At 29.0% G+C, this 15,244-nt stretch overlaps 1 protein-coding gene across 2 annotated transcripts in view; it reads left to right on the forward strand.

The window, feature by feature from the left end:
• LOC118185187 (ubiquitin carboxyl-terminal hydrolase 47-like) overlaps positions 1-15,244 on the forward strand; it is a 145,444-nt gene that overhangs the window by 97,659 nt on the left and 32,541 nt on the right. For both annotated transcript variants that reach the window (XM_035355008.2, XM_085824036.1), the window contains exons 23-25: positions 2,489-2,615; positions 6,128-6,214; positions 9,927-10,562. In XM_035355008.2, coding sequence (XP_035210899.2) covers positions 2,489-2,615; positions 6,128-6,214; positions 9,927-10,562 — 850 coding nt within the window. The remainder of the gene's footprint in view (positions 1-2,488; positions 2,616-6,127; positions 6,215-9,926; positions 10,563-15,244) is intronic.

Genomic DNA, 15,244 nt, shown 5'->3' on the forward strand with positions numbered 1-15,244 from the left:
GCCATTCTTTTCTTGCTTTTCTGAATACATAATGCAGTCTTTTCTTCCACCTTTCCTGATTATATGCAGTTTCTTGTTTAATCCTTTAAAGAATTCTCATTCTTTGTCTTTTCGGTGGTATAATTTAGCTACCACTATTTGAAATATCAGAATCATAATCAACATTGTCTTCTAAATTATCCTTTAATGCTTGAAAATTAAATATATCTTTACTATTACTCAGCTCTAAATTTTCACCATAACATTCATTTATGTTTTGAATCACAATAATAATAATAATAATAAAAGTCTTAAAGATTTTAACATCAGTATCAGAGACAGCTCATTTTAATTGTAGATAACAGCTGCCAACAATGATAATGATATAGCATCTTAAGTGTAATCATGTTAAAAACACTCAGCTCTGTGGTGGAGCCACCATAGTTACTGAAAAAATGAGCAATGTATCTATCCAGATGTAACTAAGGGTTAGAAGTGCTGGCTTTTTTCTGTAGCTGTGTGAGTGAGCAAGCATATGCTATTCATAAAATACTTTTAAACAAATGAATCAATTTGTTTAGATTTGTCATTCATAAATCAAAACTAGGATGGGTTGCCTGTCTGAAAAGTCACACATATTTCAGTAACACCCAACGACTGTTACGTATGTGGTGGGTAATGCTGTTTGTTAAATCATTTATATTTTCCCATCAGTAAATTTTGTAGATGAACATGATTGTTGTTATTCTTCATTTTTCTTTAATACAGTCCTAGCTGTCTAAAAATTGATTGTATCGTTAATATAACTTTTGATTACTGCAAGTAATTGTGCTACAAAATTGTCGTCATCAAATTTTGGTCACAGAATTCCTACATAATTTGTAAACAACCTTTTTTTATGTGTGTGTGTGTGTTCTGTGTTAAAAGTTAAACAATGTTTTCCATTTTGAGTTCATTCTGCATATATGTTGCCATCACTATATCTGATATCTGTCTGTATATAAGTAAGATTTCGCTATAGTACTGTGAAGGTTGTTTTAATAAATCATTTTTATGTTACTTTTTTGTATACTACTGTGTTAGAGTATGTTGCCAGTTCGAGGCTAGTAGCTTTCCCAGTTTTAAATGCCATAATGTTGTAATTATGTGTAATATTGATATCAGACTTTATTCCTCTTGAGTCCTTTTAACCTCAAAATGATATATCTTGAATATATATATATATATATATATCAAAATCTTGAAAATCGGAACGAAAAAGAAAATGCTGTATTAAATATTTGAAGGTTAAACCTATTTCCTCCGTGTAACAAAATAAACTGGTAAAATATGAAATAAAGAAAATTTTCTTTTTGTTTTATTAACCCTCTGAGTGTTATGGGTGGCTTTATCTGGTCATGAGATTTTTTGTTATTTGTTATATATTAGCTTATAATTTATGATATTTTGCTTTCTTAAATAATATAAATATCATCTTATTAAATGTAAGTTTATGAAAATAGAGCCTAAAATAAGTAAATATACAAATTTAGCTAATAAAGTGTCTTTGAATACAGGTCTTCATGACAGATCCAAAAAAAACTGTGCCGCTCAGAGGCTTAAACTCCTTAAAAGTATTTGCATATATATATATATATATATGCAAATACTTTTAAGTTTTTGAATATAATATATAAAAATATTTGCATATATATGCAAATATTTTTAATTATGATTAACTCTTCAAATTATGAGAATACTGATTTGAAAGCAGTGTAGATTGTATGAAATGTTGCTTTGCTTCTGATAGCCGATATGAAGTAAATATTTGAGCTTTATAATTAGTTCAGATTTTGTTGTCCTATGGATTGTATATGGAACAGATGGTTTATATTGATGGCTAGGTGCCATCAATACTAAATGCATCCATTGCTGACATATGTTGCTGTTATATTTCTTTGAAAGAATGTGTGTGCAAAAGGAAAATTTAAAACCAGAGAGGAGTTGTTATTTACAAAATTAAGTAATCCTGTCACCTCTGTTAAAGTGTCATCATACTGCACTGTTAGAGTATCACAAGTATTAAAAAGCAGTAAAATATAAAGTAGTTGAATATAAAATATAAAGTAGTTCTTAAATATTCTTAAATTCTCGTCAATGTAAATTTTTTTTCTTTGTCTCTGGAAAAATCCTGGAAAGAGTCCTGTGATGTTCCAGTTCACATGTTAACATGAAGTGGACTGATTCAAACATTACTATGCAGTTGATTTCTGCCATAAGAGCATCTTTAACGTGATTTCTTAATGGGATAATTGAAATCAACTGTAGTTGTTTCCAAGTTGAATAAAATTTTTAGATGATCAAAATGGTTTCACCACCCTTTCTTTAAGAAGAAAAACATAACATCTTTGAAGAACCATTACTACAGGGATGTCTTTTAGCATTTAAAATTAAAATTTTAATTTAAAAGTATTATTTAATGTATTTTGTAAAAAATCTTTTTTTTTTTTTTTTTTATTTTTTGAAATAGGTTTTTGTTGAATTTAAAGATGCTGAAGATGCTGCAAAGCCTTACAGTCAATCAAAACTTTTCAGAATTTTAGATTGCTATGCTCATACCATCTGCATACATGTAGCCCTTCCTAAAGTAGATAAAGGTATATTTTATTTTTTAGTATTTTTCAGATTAATGAATGGTACCTCTGTATCTGACATTTTAATCTGTCCCATGTTTTTGGACATAATCAAAAGAACTTTTCTAATAAGAAATAAAGGAAAAATAATTAATCCTTTCTTATACAAAAATCCTACTGTTATTATTGCACTGTTTAATACTAAAATATAAATGCAGTAGATGAAAGAGTATATACTTGTATATAAAGCACTGCACAGGATACTGTATATAAATGTTTTCTGCTCTCTATATCAAAACATTCTCTGATGTCTCTGATTTTTACTTTGTAATTGATTTCATTCCCTTTGCAATGTTAGTTAATTTAATAATGTCTGTGATTTTTGCTACCATAGACATGATCAGAACCTATCTCAAATCCTACCAAGGTATCAGAGTGTTTATAAAATTATGTGTATAATCTTACAAAAGGAATCTGTAAGGAAAATAAGTATTAAAATAAATGTAAAATGTAAATCTTCTTGGAAGTACATTTAAATCTTCATAAGAGGACCTTCTGTATTCCTAGATGACCAATTTTCCGTGGATGGTTTAGAGAAATCCATGCTATCCATTATTTAGTTATATTTTAAAAATATGTCACTTTCACAAATGGCTGTCTATATATAGTTTTGAGGTTTTATTAAAATATTAACATAAGCTATAAAATTTTAGTGAATTATTTGTATAAATTGTATTACAGGTGACTGTTTATAAGCATTTATTTTGAGTAAATGTTTATATTTTGGTAAACGTATTTGCATTATTTCCCCTCTTTTTGTTGTACAGGGTATTTCATATTGAATGGGACAAAAAGAATATAATAGTACAAGTTCTGTAATTGATTTATTAAGACAAAAAATTAATTCTGAAATTAGCACTATTCAAGTTTTATCTGCTGACAGCAAAAAAAATCTGTTTACAAAATCGCCACTAGAGGCCTGTTATTCAGATTGATGCTTATCCATGCAGGAGAAAGCATACTGTGTTATGGAATACATTGAAACATCATCGTTTATCATCATTCAAATACTTTTTTTTGCGTGAAATGTCGTAAAAATCACTGCATCATCATTACAACATCAAATGGCAGGTGAAACAGTTTCAGGATATGGGATGCTTACGTAAGAAAGCCAGCCCAGGACGAACAGCAGCCAAAACCGAAAATGTATGGCATGTGTTATGGAATGTATGGCATGTGTTATGGAAGCGTCTACAATTTCGTCTATGCACCATTCCAGTGGTGCTGGAGTTGAAACCATCTGATAAACCTCTACATAAAGCTTTCTGTGAGAATTTACTAGATTAGCTCAAATGGTTTTACAAACAATTTGTATTTACGGTTGAGGCCAGTTTTCACATTTCTGGCAAAGTTAATCACCATAATTTATAATTTCAGGGCACAGAAAATCCACATGGTGTAATGTAACATGAATGTGATTCTCCACAGATGAACATTTTGTGCATCATTTCCATCAGTTGTGTTTTGGATTCTTTTTTCTTCATGGTGAAATATATTAATAGCTGCATTTACCAAGATATGCTATTAGAGTGGTGGTTCCCTCAGTTGGAGGAAGCGGTTTCTGCCTTCATTCTGTAGCAAGTTTCTCGGTTTCATTCACCACCATACTGGCATAAAAACATACGCCAGCACCTGAATGATAGTCTACTCCATCGCTGGATTGGCCGTGCTGGGTTAAACAATATGCCATTGCTATGTTGGGCGCCGAGATACCCAGATCTACCCCCTTACGATTTTTTCTTGTGCAGTTTTGTTAAAGACAAAGTGTTCATTTTTTCAATTTACCCAGGGCTTAACAGCAGCTGAAGCAGTGGATAACTGAAGGGCTCAAATCATTAACAAAGGCTATTCTATCACAAGTGTTACAGAAACTGGAATACTGCATTAAAATATTCTGATGTATATTAGTTTACTTTTAAAGCTATTGCTTTGAGTATTGATCAAATGTAAGCTCATTCACTATTTTAATGTTTGCATAACAAGTTATTTGCTGTTGCACATGTTTTTTAATTTTGCTTTGAAGAATAGTTAAGGATATGACATTTGCAAATACTTTTCACAATTTGGACGCTGTGTCACCGGAGGGGCATACATAGGACTTGGATAACAATAGTTTCACTGTGAGTTTGATTTATCAAAATAAAGTAGTAACAGCATTCACAGGTATGCTTTCTTTTTGTCCTATTCAATATGAAATACACTGTACTTGTTTTGATGTATACTTGCTATGAAAAAGTTAAATCATTTATGAAATTAGCTTGTTTTTTAAGTCGAAAAACAAAAATTGAATGAATACTAGGCTAAGAAAAGTAAATTTTATTCCTGTGTATAAGTACTAGATGCACTTTTTATCCTTTTAATTATAATTTTGAAATTTTTGTTGTCATCACATAAATGCATTTAACTCGTTCACTGCTGAGCAACATTTTAAAAAAACCGTTCCACCATGCCAACAAATTTAAATTAATTAATTGTAAAATAAAAATACGAACATGTATTTAGGGGGAAAGATATTGAATTTAGATAACTTTTTATTGCTTTATAAATAATACGAGTTAGTCTTTTTTTTTTTTGTGATAAAATTTTTATGAGAGCGGACGCTACGAGAATACTCATAATGAGTATATTTATAGTTGGCAGTTGCTCATAACAAAGATTGATTATTTTTACAACAATTATTATAACAAAGATTGTTATAACTTGCTCGATTATTTTTACAGTTCCTATGTTATTTACTTTAATTATATTATACTTGTATTAATTATAATAAATGTCCTGAATTGCACCAGATTGTTGTATTTTTCCTAATCTCCAAAGCCAGATACCTTCAAAGAATATGAAAATATTATGAGTTTGATAATATCTGGCATAGGTAAAGCAGAAACGTTCTACGAATTAAATCATAGCTGGTGCCTAAACACAAACTTTGACCTATGAGATAACTGGTAGTTGGCAGCGAACATGTTAAAATATTCTGATGTATATTAGTTTACTTTTAAAGCTATTGCTTTGAGTATTGATTAAATGTAAGCTCATTCACTATTTTAATTTTTGCATAACAAGTTATGTGCTGTTGCACATGTTTTTTAATTTTGCTTTGAAGATTAGTTAAGGATACTACGACATTTGCAAGTACTTTTCACAATTTGGAACTGAATGAACTAATACATATTGAGAATATACTGTTTTTATAGTGTTTTAGATTGATCAAAAATGTGTACTGTGACCTGTCTAAGATGACTGTGCATAGTTCCAAATGATGTGTTGTGAAAGGGTGACCTTAGACAGGTGATGTCTAGTAGCAATGTGTTTTTTAATGTTCTTATAAATGGTGGTCATTTTCAGAGGCAGTTTGCTACAAGAGGTTTTGCTGCATTTTAATTTTGTGTAATTTATTATATAACTGAAGGTCTTTTACTGTTAGAATTTTTGTTAGTATCTGTAAAAAATATAATTTAATGAAAAATCTTTTGAAGCAATTTTAGATCGTTTACGTCTCCATAACTGTGATGAAGATGGAGGGAAATATGACTCCAGCAGTGAAGAAGAAACAGAAGAAAATGGTATGTAGGTTTAATTGTAATTCTCAAAATTATGTAAGATATCAAATTTTTTAAACTGTCATTTTCAGCAGGAATCTTGATAAGTTTCATTTAACTTTTTCTTAAAATGAACCATTTGGAAATTTTTGAAGCATCTAGATGGAAGTGAAATTTAAATAATATTCTGTATATGAGTTATTTTAAAATGGGTTTCAGTAAGTGACTGTTCTCCAATGAATGAATTTTGTAGTTTTTCAGTTTGTTTCATATACTGGAAGACTTTTGGTTTCTTATTTTATATCTCAGTTTCCTGGTCCCCCACTGAATCATCCAGTTTTTAATTTTTAGCCTTTTCTAAGGAAAATATATTCCAATAATAAATGAAATTTATCGAATTAATGAAACTTAAATTAGGCAAATTCCATTCTTCCATGCCTAATGGTTTTTCAGCATAACTTCTCTCATTAAATTTATTTGATCTGAATTGCCTTGATTTGCTGTAAATATTTGTAGAACATTTTGTGTGTATTCTATCAGCAAATATTTAGTCAGTTAATATTTGTATTTAATTTTGTTTCACATCAATATATAGTACATTACTAAGTTTATCCATACAATAATATATATGTACAGTAATTATTAAGTCTATTTTCATCATATATAAAAGTAACTTGATAAATCAAAGCTTTCTTTTCCTACATACGAATTTTTCAGTATAAAAGTTTAAGAAACTTTGAATAAATCTTTGAATATGTAATTAAATATTAATATATTTTCATAAGACTCGTACAAATAATTCAATAACCATAATCGTACTCGTATAAATAGTTCAATAACCATAATCATACACAAAAGCCAAATGGATTTTTTTTAAAAGTGGTGTTGCCACGTAGAGTGAAAAATTGTTTGAGACTCACTCTTTCAAAACATATTCTCTTTCAAGGCTGGCAACTATGATATTTCTATTAGCTATACAATGATTAGGTTAGACAGGTTTATCTCTTTCAAAAACTTTTATCTCTGATACTTTAAAAAAAAAGGGGGGGGCAAATGCTCCCCTTTTTGCATCCTTATAACTTAAAATCTATTCTGACTTATGAGCAAGCTTTTTACAATATTTGAATACCGTATTTTATTTTGTGAAACAGGTTACAGAAACATTTTGTTAAGAGTGTTAGGGAGTTAATGAAAGCAGGTGCATAAGAACATAACTTACTGAAGTTAGACATTTTGTATGTAACTACATAAGCGTAAGGTGAGGTTTAGTGAAATATACTGACAAGTTTTTGCATATGGTTGTTTGTAATAAAAAGTTTAAGGTTATTTTCCCCTGTAAATGCACTCTTCATTTGCATTTAAATTTAGGTTAAAAAAAAAAAAAAAAAAAAAAAAAAAAAACTTAATTTGATATTGATTTTGAATAAACCATTCTTGAATTCAGAGTGATCAAACTCTCGCCCTTCTACACAGTAGCAAATAATAAACTGTACCATTCAATTTCCCATCTTTTGAAAATTATAAGCGTCCATACTTTAAAAGCAAAAAGTTGGCTGTATTTCATTTTGGTTTTATTATATTTGTTTTCAGGAAATACAAAGTTTTAACATATGCAACACTTTTGGGCCTTGTTGAAAAGATTGTTAGGTCAGGTAATTTTTGTAACCAAAAAGAAAACAATTTAAATAATTCTTCAATTTTATTAAATTAATTGAAGACTGTAACTATAAACAGTTACTGCATTCTTATTTGTCTGTTTTAAGTTTCTGATAGTAAATAGTTAGATAAAATATGAATTCTGAGAAGAGTTTCTTTGTTTCATGTAATGCAGACAATGATTTTATTTAACTTACAAATGAAACAAAATGATAAAAACAAGTGAGCATAGCTTGCGTGAAATATTATTGGGTTCTTCTAAAATTTTTAAAGGAATACCCAATGCTGTTCATTGAAATACTTTTTTTTTTTGTCTTAAAAACTTTTACTTTCTTTTTAAGTTCAGATAATTATTTTGTGAAAGTGCTGTCAAGAAAACTGGTAAGATGTCTGAAGAGGAAACTTTTATTTTGAGATTTCAAATTTTTATTTTATTTAGTTTTTATAGTAATGCTGTTTGGTATAAATGGGTGAAACTAAAAATTCACATGACAATTGTATTTTGGTCGATGATTTTAAATAAAAATATGGCATTTTAAGACCTGTTAACTGATATATATATGCAATAACGTTAAGGTTCACTTAACAGTATTACATCTCATTCATTTTATAACTCAGAAAAATTTCTATCATCTAATCGTTGCCACATGTTCCATTCAAATACTATAATAAATCTAAAACGATGTATAAAAAAATTTGAGCAAGCAAACAAAAAAAAAAAAAAAAAAAAAAAGGAGGGGGGAGAGAAAAGAAAATTAATTCAGTTCTCACTTCGTGACAAGGTAAAAATACATAAAGATTCAAAATATCTATGCTAAAAATTACGAAGTAAATCTTAAACACTTATTTCCTCGAATAAATGGATTAAGCATGATTTAATTCACAATAGTTAAAAAAGGCATTAGCTTTGTTGTTGCAAAGCTTAGTGTCTCTAGATTAGCAACAAATCCATTATTTTGCTAAGTTTCTAATGTAAACAAACATGTCTGCTATGGTAAAAATAATTAGGTTTAACCGCACTTAAACAACTTTTAAATTGTTGATAATTCTACAAATATTGCATGCAGATTTACTAAATGCATAAAAACCTTAACTGGAAGATAAGAACAACATAATTCAATCATTTTTAAAGCAAAAAGTGCATGATTTAAAAAAATATAAGAATAAAAAAACTGAGATCACTGAGCCAAGTAACAGAGTAGATATATATATATATATACATATATTTATATACTTTTGGTGCGGCCTATTGCAACCAAAATGGGAGGTGCACATCTACATGTTATAGAGTCCTATATACAAAGTTTCAACGTTCTCAGATTACTTGTTTTTGAGTTATGCAAGATACATATGCACAGACCGCGCAAAAAATTTGCTTCAGAATTCATTTTAAATCTCTTTTATAATTTTTTGGGGGAAAAAGAATCCTTTTCTCTGTCCTTACGTACAAATGTCACACAAAAACATAGATTGCATTCGATAGCAGTCAAAATGGATATTTTTGTTGGAAATAATGATACCCGAAATTTTTCGCGATTACAATAGTTCCTTTTTACTTCATACAAGGAAGTAATTAAGATAACCATTTTCCCTCCAGCAATGGATGTTCAGTATCTGGTATAAAACTGAGGTTAAATCATTCAGACGAAAAATCTATAAACATTCAAATTTTTGGAAATCTGCACAATGGGTGTACAAACAGCTAGATTTCAAAACTTCAGATTTAATCGTAAATCAATTTTTAGAAACATAACCATTTTCATGTTTCTAATTATAGAATATTGCATCTTACTATTACTTGTTTATCCTTTGGCATTTGTGACATTAAGCAATTCTTTCTATTGTAAATTTATAATTTAAGTTGTGTTCATATGTGCCCACTGCTGTGCATAACTGGAATGAAAGCTGAGCTTGTTGATGACCATTGGTGTTAATTAAGATGTTATAATTGGCTGTTTACATATCTTACTCCTAACTATTACTGAACTATTTTGTGCCTAGTTTGGGCACAAATATCCATTTTCAGTGTATTTTAACTTTTCTTAGGCTTGTTATTTAATACTGAATTTGTTTTGTTTAGACTCCACTGATACTGGAGTGGGATTGGAGAAATCATCTACTATCAGTGTATCTTCCAAAATGTGCTCCGTCCTTGATTCCAATTGGGTTGAAGGGTCTAAAGTCCTAGCCTCATCAAATGCTGAATTCACAAAGAAGAACCACATCACAATCACTCCTGATGACCCGTCCCAAGATTACGATGAAGGCTTAGGTGACAGCGAAATAGGTGACACAGCATCCACCAATGGCTGCCACAGTAACCAAGCTATTCATAGTGATCAATCTGAAGACAGCAGCTTGACGGACAGTGAAAGGACACTGGTCGGTGATGAGTTATCCCCTCGAAATAACTCTCCCGATATAATGGGAACCGAGATGGAACAAGATCTCGAACCCCTTCATTCTAGTTCTGAAGTGTCAAAACCTGAATGTGACAGTATGTTAATGAACACAGATACTAATTGCCCTATTCATGGACAAGATGATACACGCAATATGTCCTCACCTGAAGAGAACACCAAAGACTCAAAATGTAATAACTCTGAGTGTTGTAAAAATTTGTGTACATGTTCAAATCAAACTGTGTTGCCTGAAATTACACCTAAAAGGTACTTCAGGGCATATAATTACACAGATTATGAAACAGGAGAAAGAAGTAAGTCTTATCTGCTTTTTAATTTATTCTAAATTTTTAGTGTAAGGTTGAATTTATCAGTGGTGTTTAAATTGTTAATACCGCAAAGTTTTTTTTTTTTTTTTTTCCCCGGTGTGTATAAGACTTGCCATATTGTTATTTAGAGGATATTTCACAAGGTGAAAATTTTATTAAAAATAGAACAGGTGTGCTTTGCACAAAGGTGAATCACAAGAGAGGGGATTTTCGATGAGGAATAAACAGATCTCATATTAACTGATCTGTATGGGACTGAACATTTGATGTATATGATTATTAGAGACGGAATTTGTATTTCTAAAAAGTATGCATATATGTTATCTATAAAATATTTATAAATTATAAATATTAGGAATATTTATGTGTGTATTTATTTTGTAAATTTCTTTTAAGTAAAATTATTATTTTTTCCACAAAAGTGTTTTTCCATTGGAAGGTGAAATGTTTTTTTGCATTAGTTTGGTTAATAAAAGAATGTTTTAACATTTTGAATCGGTTCTGCCATTGTAAATGAATTTCATTTTGGCTTGTTTGAGTTTGTTATTTTAAAGTGAGTGCTGCATCTATGATATGGAAGGCAGGTTAAAAACATCTTAAGCTCAAAAAGTTATGAGTAATAGTACCATTCTTTATCATAGAATGAACAACAAAAATTTTATTTTTTAAAAACAGTCTTTGTGAAATAATGGCCAGTTAAAATGAGACTGGGACTATTATATTTAGTTCATATTATCACTAATTATTGTAGTGTATAAGTAGTAATGATCATGTACAAAATAGTATTAAATTCCATTTATTTACATGCACAGAATCCATTATATATGAAAAAACTAATTTTTCAGGGTTATGTATCAGTAAAGGAGAATGGTTTTCTTCCCCATTTTGGCTTTGGTGTTTGTTATTATTGTTAATGCAGTGCGGCACCTCTTTTGATGTAGAGGTAAAATTAAGTACTTCTTTTGATGCAGAGGTAAAATTAAGTATTTGTGCTTTGCTGAAAAAAATCCTCCTCCTTGTGATTCCTTTCTGGGCAAACTGCATTCCATTCTACCCATTTATTTAATTTTTATAAATTTCTGAAATTTTTACCAATTTTTTAAAATTTTGTATTATGTAACATATGTTTTCTTCTGCTGTATTGAAAATTGTGGTAAACTGATTTATTAAAATTAATTAGTTCCAACTGTTAATTGAAAAAATGATAATTAAAAAAATTATGCAGCTGCATTGTAGCATTTAATTTATGGGTTTTTAGTTATGAAAAGATTGAGACTTGTTAGTGACTTACTGGATAAAGTTTGCAGAATGTCTAGTTTATTCTGTGTTAAAATCATAGCAAATAGGGTGGCTGCAAGGATTTTTTTTTTTTTTTTTTGGTGTATTATCCATATATAAAAGCAATGAGAGCGGTTCTTTTTTTAGAAAATTCTCCATGAAGGTAACTTTTTCTATGGGCCTCAATGTGGTTTTCCGTATTCAGTCAAATCTGTGCAGAGAATGTTCTCAATTTTGTGGTCAGTTCTTCAAGGTATGTGTTAGATATATAAATTACATTAAATTCTATTCATCAGAATATTGGATTTTTGATGAATTTTATCAGGAATTGAGAAGTAAATGGAAATCCCCCCCCCTCCGATGTATTGTGAATGACATTGATTACGGAAATAGAATGTTTCCAGATGAATAAAAAGGAGTTTAAAGTTTTCGTTGTTTTTGAGACCTTCTCTGAAACTTACTTTGATAAATTTAATTAGCTAGCAATGCCAGCCTATTTCAGCAACATATTTTGGACTGAACTTTAAAGTGCTAGTTCAAAAGAAAAAGTAGCAGTTAGAAAATCTAGTGTATAGAATTATCATGTTCAAATGAAAGATAGTTGTCTTTCTAGAAAGTGATACCTTTGTGGAAAAACTTATACATTTTATAATAGTTGAAACTTATTTGTAAATACAAACTTTGAGAAATCTTTCTAATATTTATGGCATTAAAATGTGGATTAGGGATTTATTTGTTCTTACTGCAGAAAGTTTTGAAATATTTTAATTAACTGGATTTGAAGTAAATTTGTTAAATTACTTGTATTTTGATTTGAAATGAAAATAATTTCTTGATTAATTTTTGACTGAGTTGTTAAGGTACAGATGCACATTTATATCAATGATTAAGATTCTTAATATTCATTATTACAGCAGGTTAGTATATATTAAGATTTCGCCCTTTTGTTTGCTTTAAAAGCGAGCATGGAAACAATTAGGATATTGAGCAAGATATAAAATTTTATTATATTATTTGCCAATATTTTAAATAGTATAGATATGTAAATGTGATGCAATGTTTGTGGCTCTTGTTACTTTAAACAGTCAAAAGTGTTTTCCTCCTTAATATATCTAAAATAACATTTTGTTCGAATTACTTGTTTCTTTTAGATCAAGTAAATAAGGTTGTGTCATGTTAGTCATAATTCAGGTATTTGTTTTCTTTTGAATGTTGTGTTCATACATTAATTTTAAAAAAAAATTCTGAATTATGGTTGAAGGTTATGTGTTGGTGATAAAATGTAAAATATCTCAATGCATTTTAGCTTATTTTGCATTAACTTCATCTTTATCAAATACTTTATTTTTCATCATTATCACACATGCAATAAATAAAAATAGTATAAATATTTATATGGGTTCCAAAGATGACTTCTTACTAACCCTTTAGCATTTGGCCCTATTTTGATTATCTACATTGAAGGCATAACCTCAAGTACACTCATGTGCAAAATTAATACAATTTGTGAAGTATATCGAATTTCCGAAAAACTAATGAACAGATTTTAATGAAATTTGGCAAGAATATATATTTGTAACAGAAAAAAAAAAAAAAAAAAAAAAGATGTACTATTCAAGAGTAATTTTTTATGTATATAATTATCAGTAAAGCTTATGAGGCAGGGATTTAAATTGCAGATGACACTACATTAAGCTTTATAGCCACATGTGCTTGTGGTTGGCCTGCTTCCAATTTACCAACAATTCTCCATCTCATTCCATCATCCACATGTTCGTCGCTACTCATTTTACCTGATACCTTATGAAAGCTATGCAAGTTTTGTATTTGACTCTGAATATTTGCATAATACTTTGGTGACAAAATTAGCATCTTTTAGTTCAGTACCTCTCAGAAAAATAGATATAGTTTGTAAATTCTCTTAATTTTGCACATGGGTGTATTATTAACACAGTTTTGAATTGTATATAGATAATCAGGTGGATGCTAGAATGTTAATGAAAGATAATGAGATATTAGTCCATAGGTGTATATTTTCATTACAGATCCTATCTCCCAAACTCTGATAAAGTCTCCCAATTTTTAATTTTTACCCTTAATAAGGAAAATGAGTACAATACCGTTCATTATCAGGACTAAAAATCGGCAAACTTTTGTTGATGTCAAACAGTTTTGAATTGTATATAGATAATCAGGTGGATGACAGAATGTTAATGAAAGATAATGATATATTAGCCCATAGGTGTATATTTTCATCACAGATCCTGATCTTCCAGACTCTGATAAAGTCTCCCAATTTTTAATTTTTACCCTTAATAAGGATAATGAGTACAATACCATTCATTATTAGGACTATAAAATTCGGCAAACTTTTGTTGATGTCAACTATGCCAAAAATAATTATGGTAACCATAATGCAAGGAAGTAAGAATAATTCTTATTTCTTCCTATCTATTTGAATTTAGATGAAAGGGTAACTTCATGTATTACGTTTTTTTGTTACAGTTCGTGGAAAAAATTAAATGTCTAAACAAAATTAAATTTAAATAGGAAGTATGAAATTTTTCATGGCTGCCAACATTAAAGAGAACCTTAATATAATAATAATTCCAACATTTTGGCAGATGTCTCTGCATAAATTCAGATGAGTGAGAATCAAGGTGCTATCGATGGCATTTATTATACCATTTAGCACTGCCCCATGGCCACTGTGTTTTTTTGTGTATAAGATAAATATTTTTCTTTATTAATGAATCCTTTATAATTTTCGTGCATTTCTGAGATTCCATAATTTTGTTGTCTTTAGTAATAAGTTTACTTTAAAAAAGTTATGTGAACTATTTCTCATTGAAAGGATATACATCCATAAAAGCAACAAAATCATTTATAGCTAATTTATCAGTTGTGTTGCAGAATATGCATCAGACCATTTCCTGATCCTATCATTTTAATGTGTAACTAATTGTTAAAATAATTTATATAAAATATGTAATAATTTAAGTAAATCTAATTAATGCATTTTCATGGATCCAATTGGTAATTACTATTGAAATAAATATGTTTACTGCTTTTAAATTACTTTATTAATAATGAACTGTTTGAAAGAAAATTAAATCTTATGTTTCCGTAAATAAAGACAAACTGGTGCATTGGAAAATAAAAATATTTTATATTGCTTTAATTAATTCTTTTATCCAATTTGAAAGACAAATATATTAAATTTTGCTGAATGGCAACACACTTCTTATATATCACTAATTTAGTTTTCTGATTAAATTTAAAACACAAATATCTTACACTTTGCAGAATGGCTATGCATAGCTTTTAAATCACAAAAATTTTAAACAAAATTTCTTAAATTTGCAAAAAATATGAAATAAAAAAATATA

The sequence above is a fragment of the Stegodyphus dumicola genome, chromosome 9, assembly GCF_044657685.1.
Source record: "Stegodyphus dumicola isolate Sdum_Otavi_A_Nest chromosome 9, ASM4465768v1".
Taxonomy (NCBI): Eukaryota; Metazoa; Arthropoda; class Arachnida; order Araneae; family Eresidae; genus Stegodyphus; species Stegodyphus dumicola.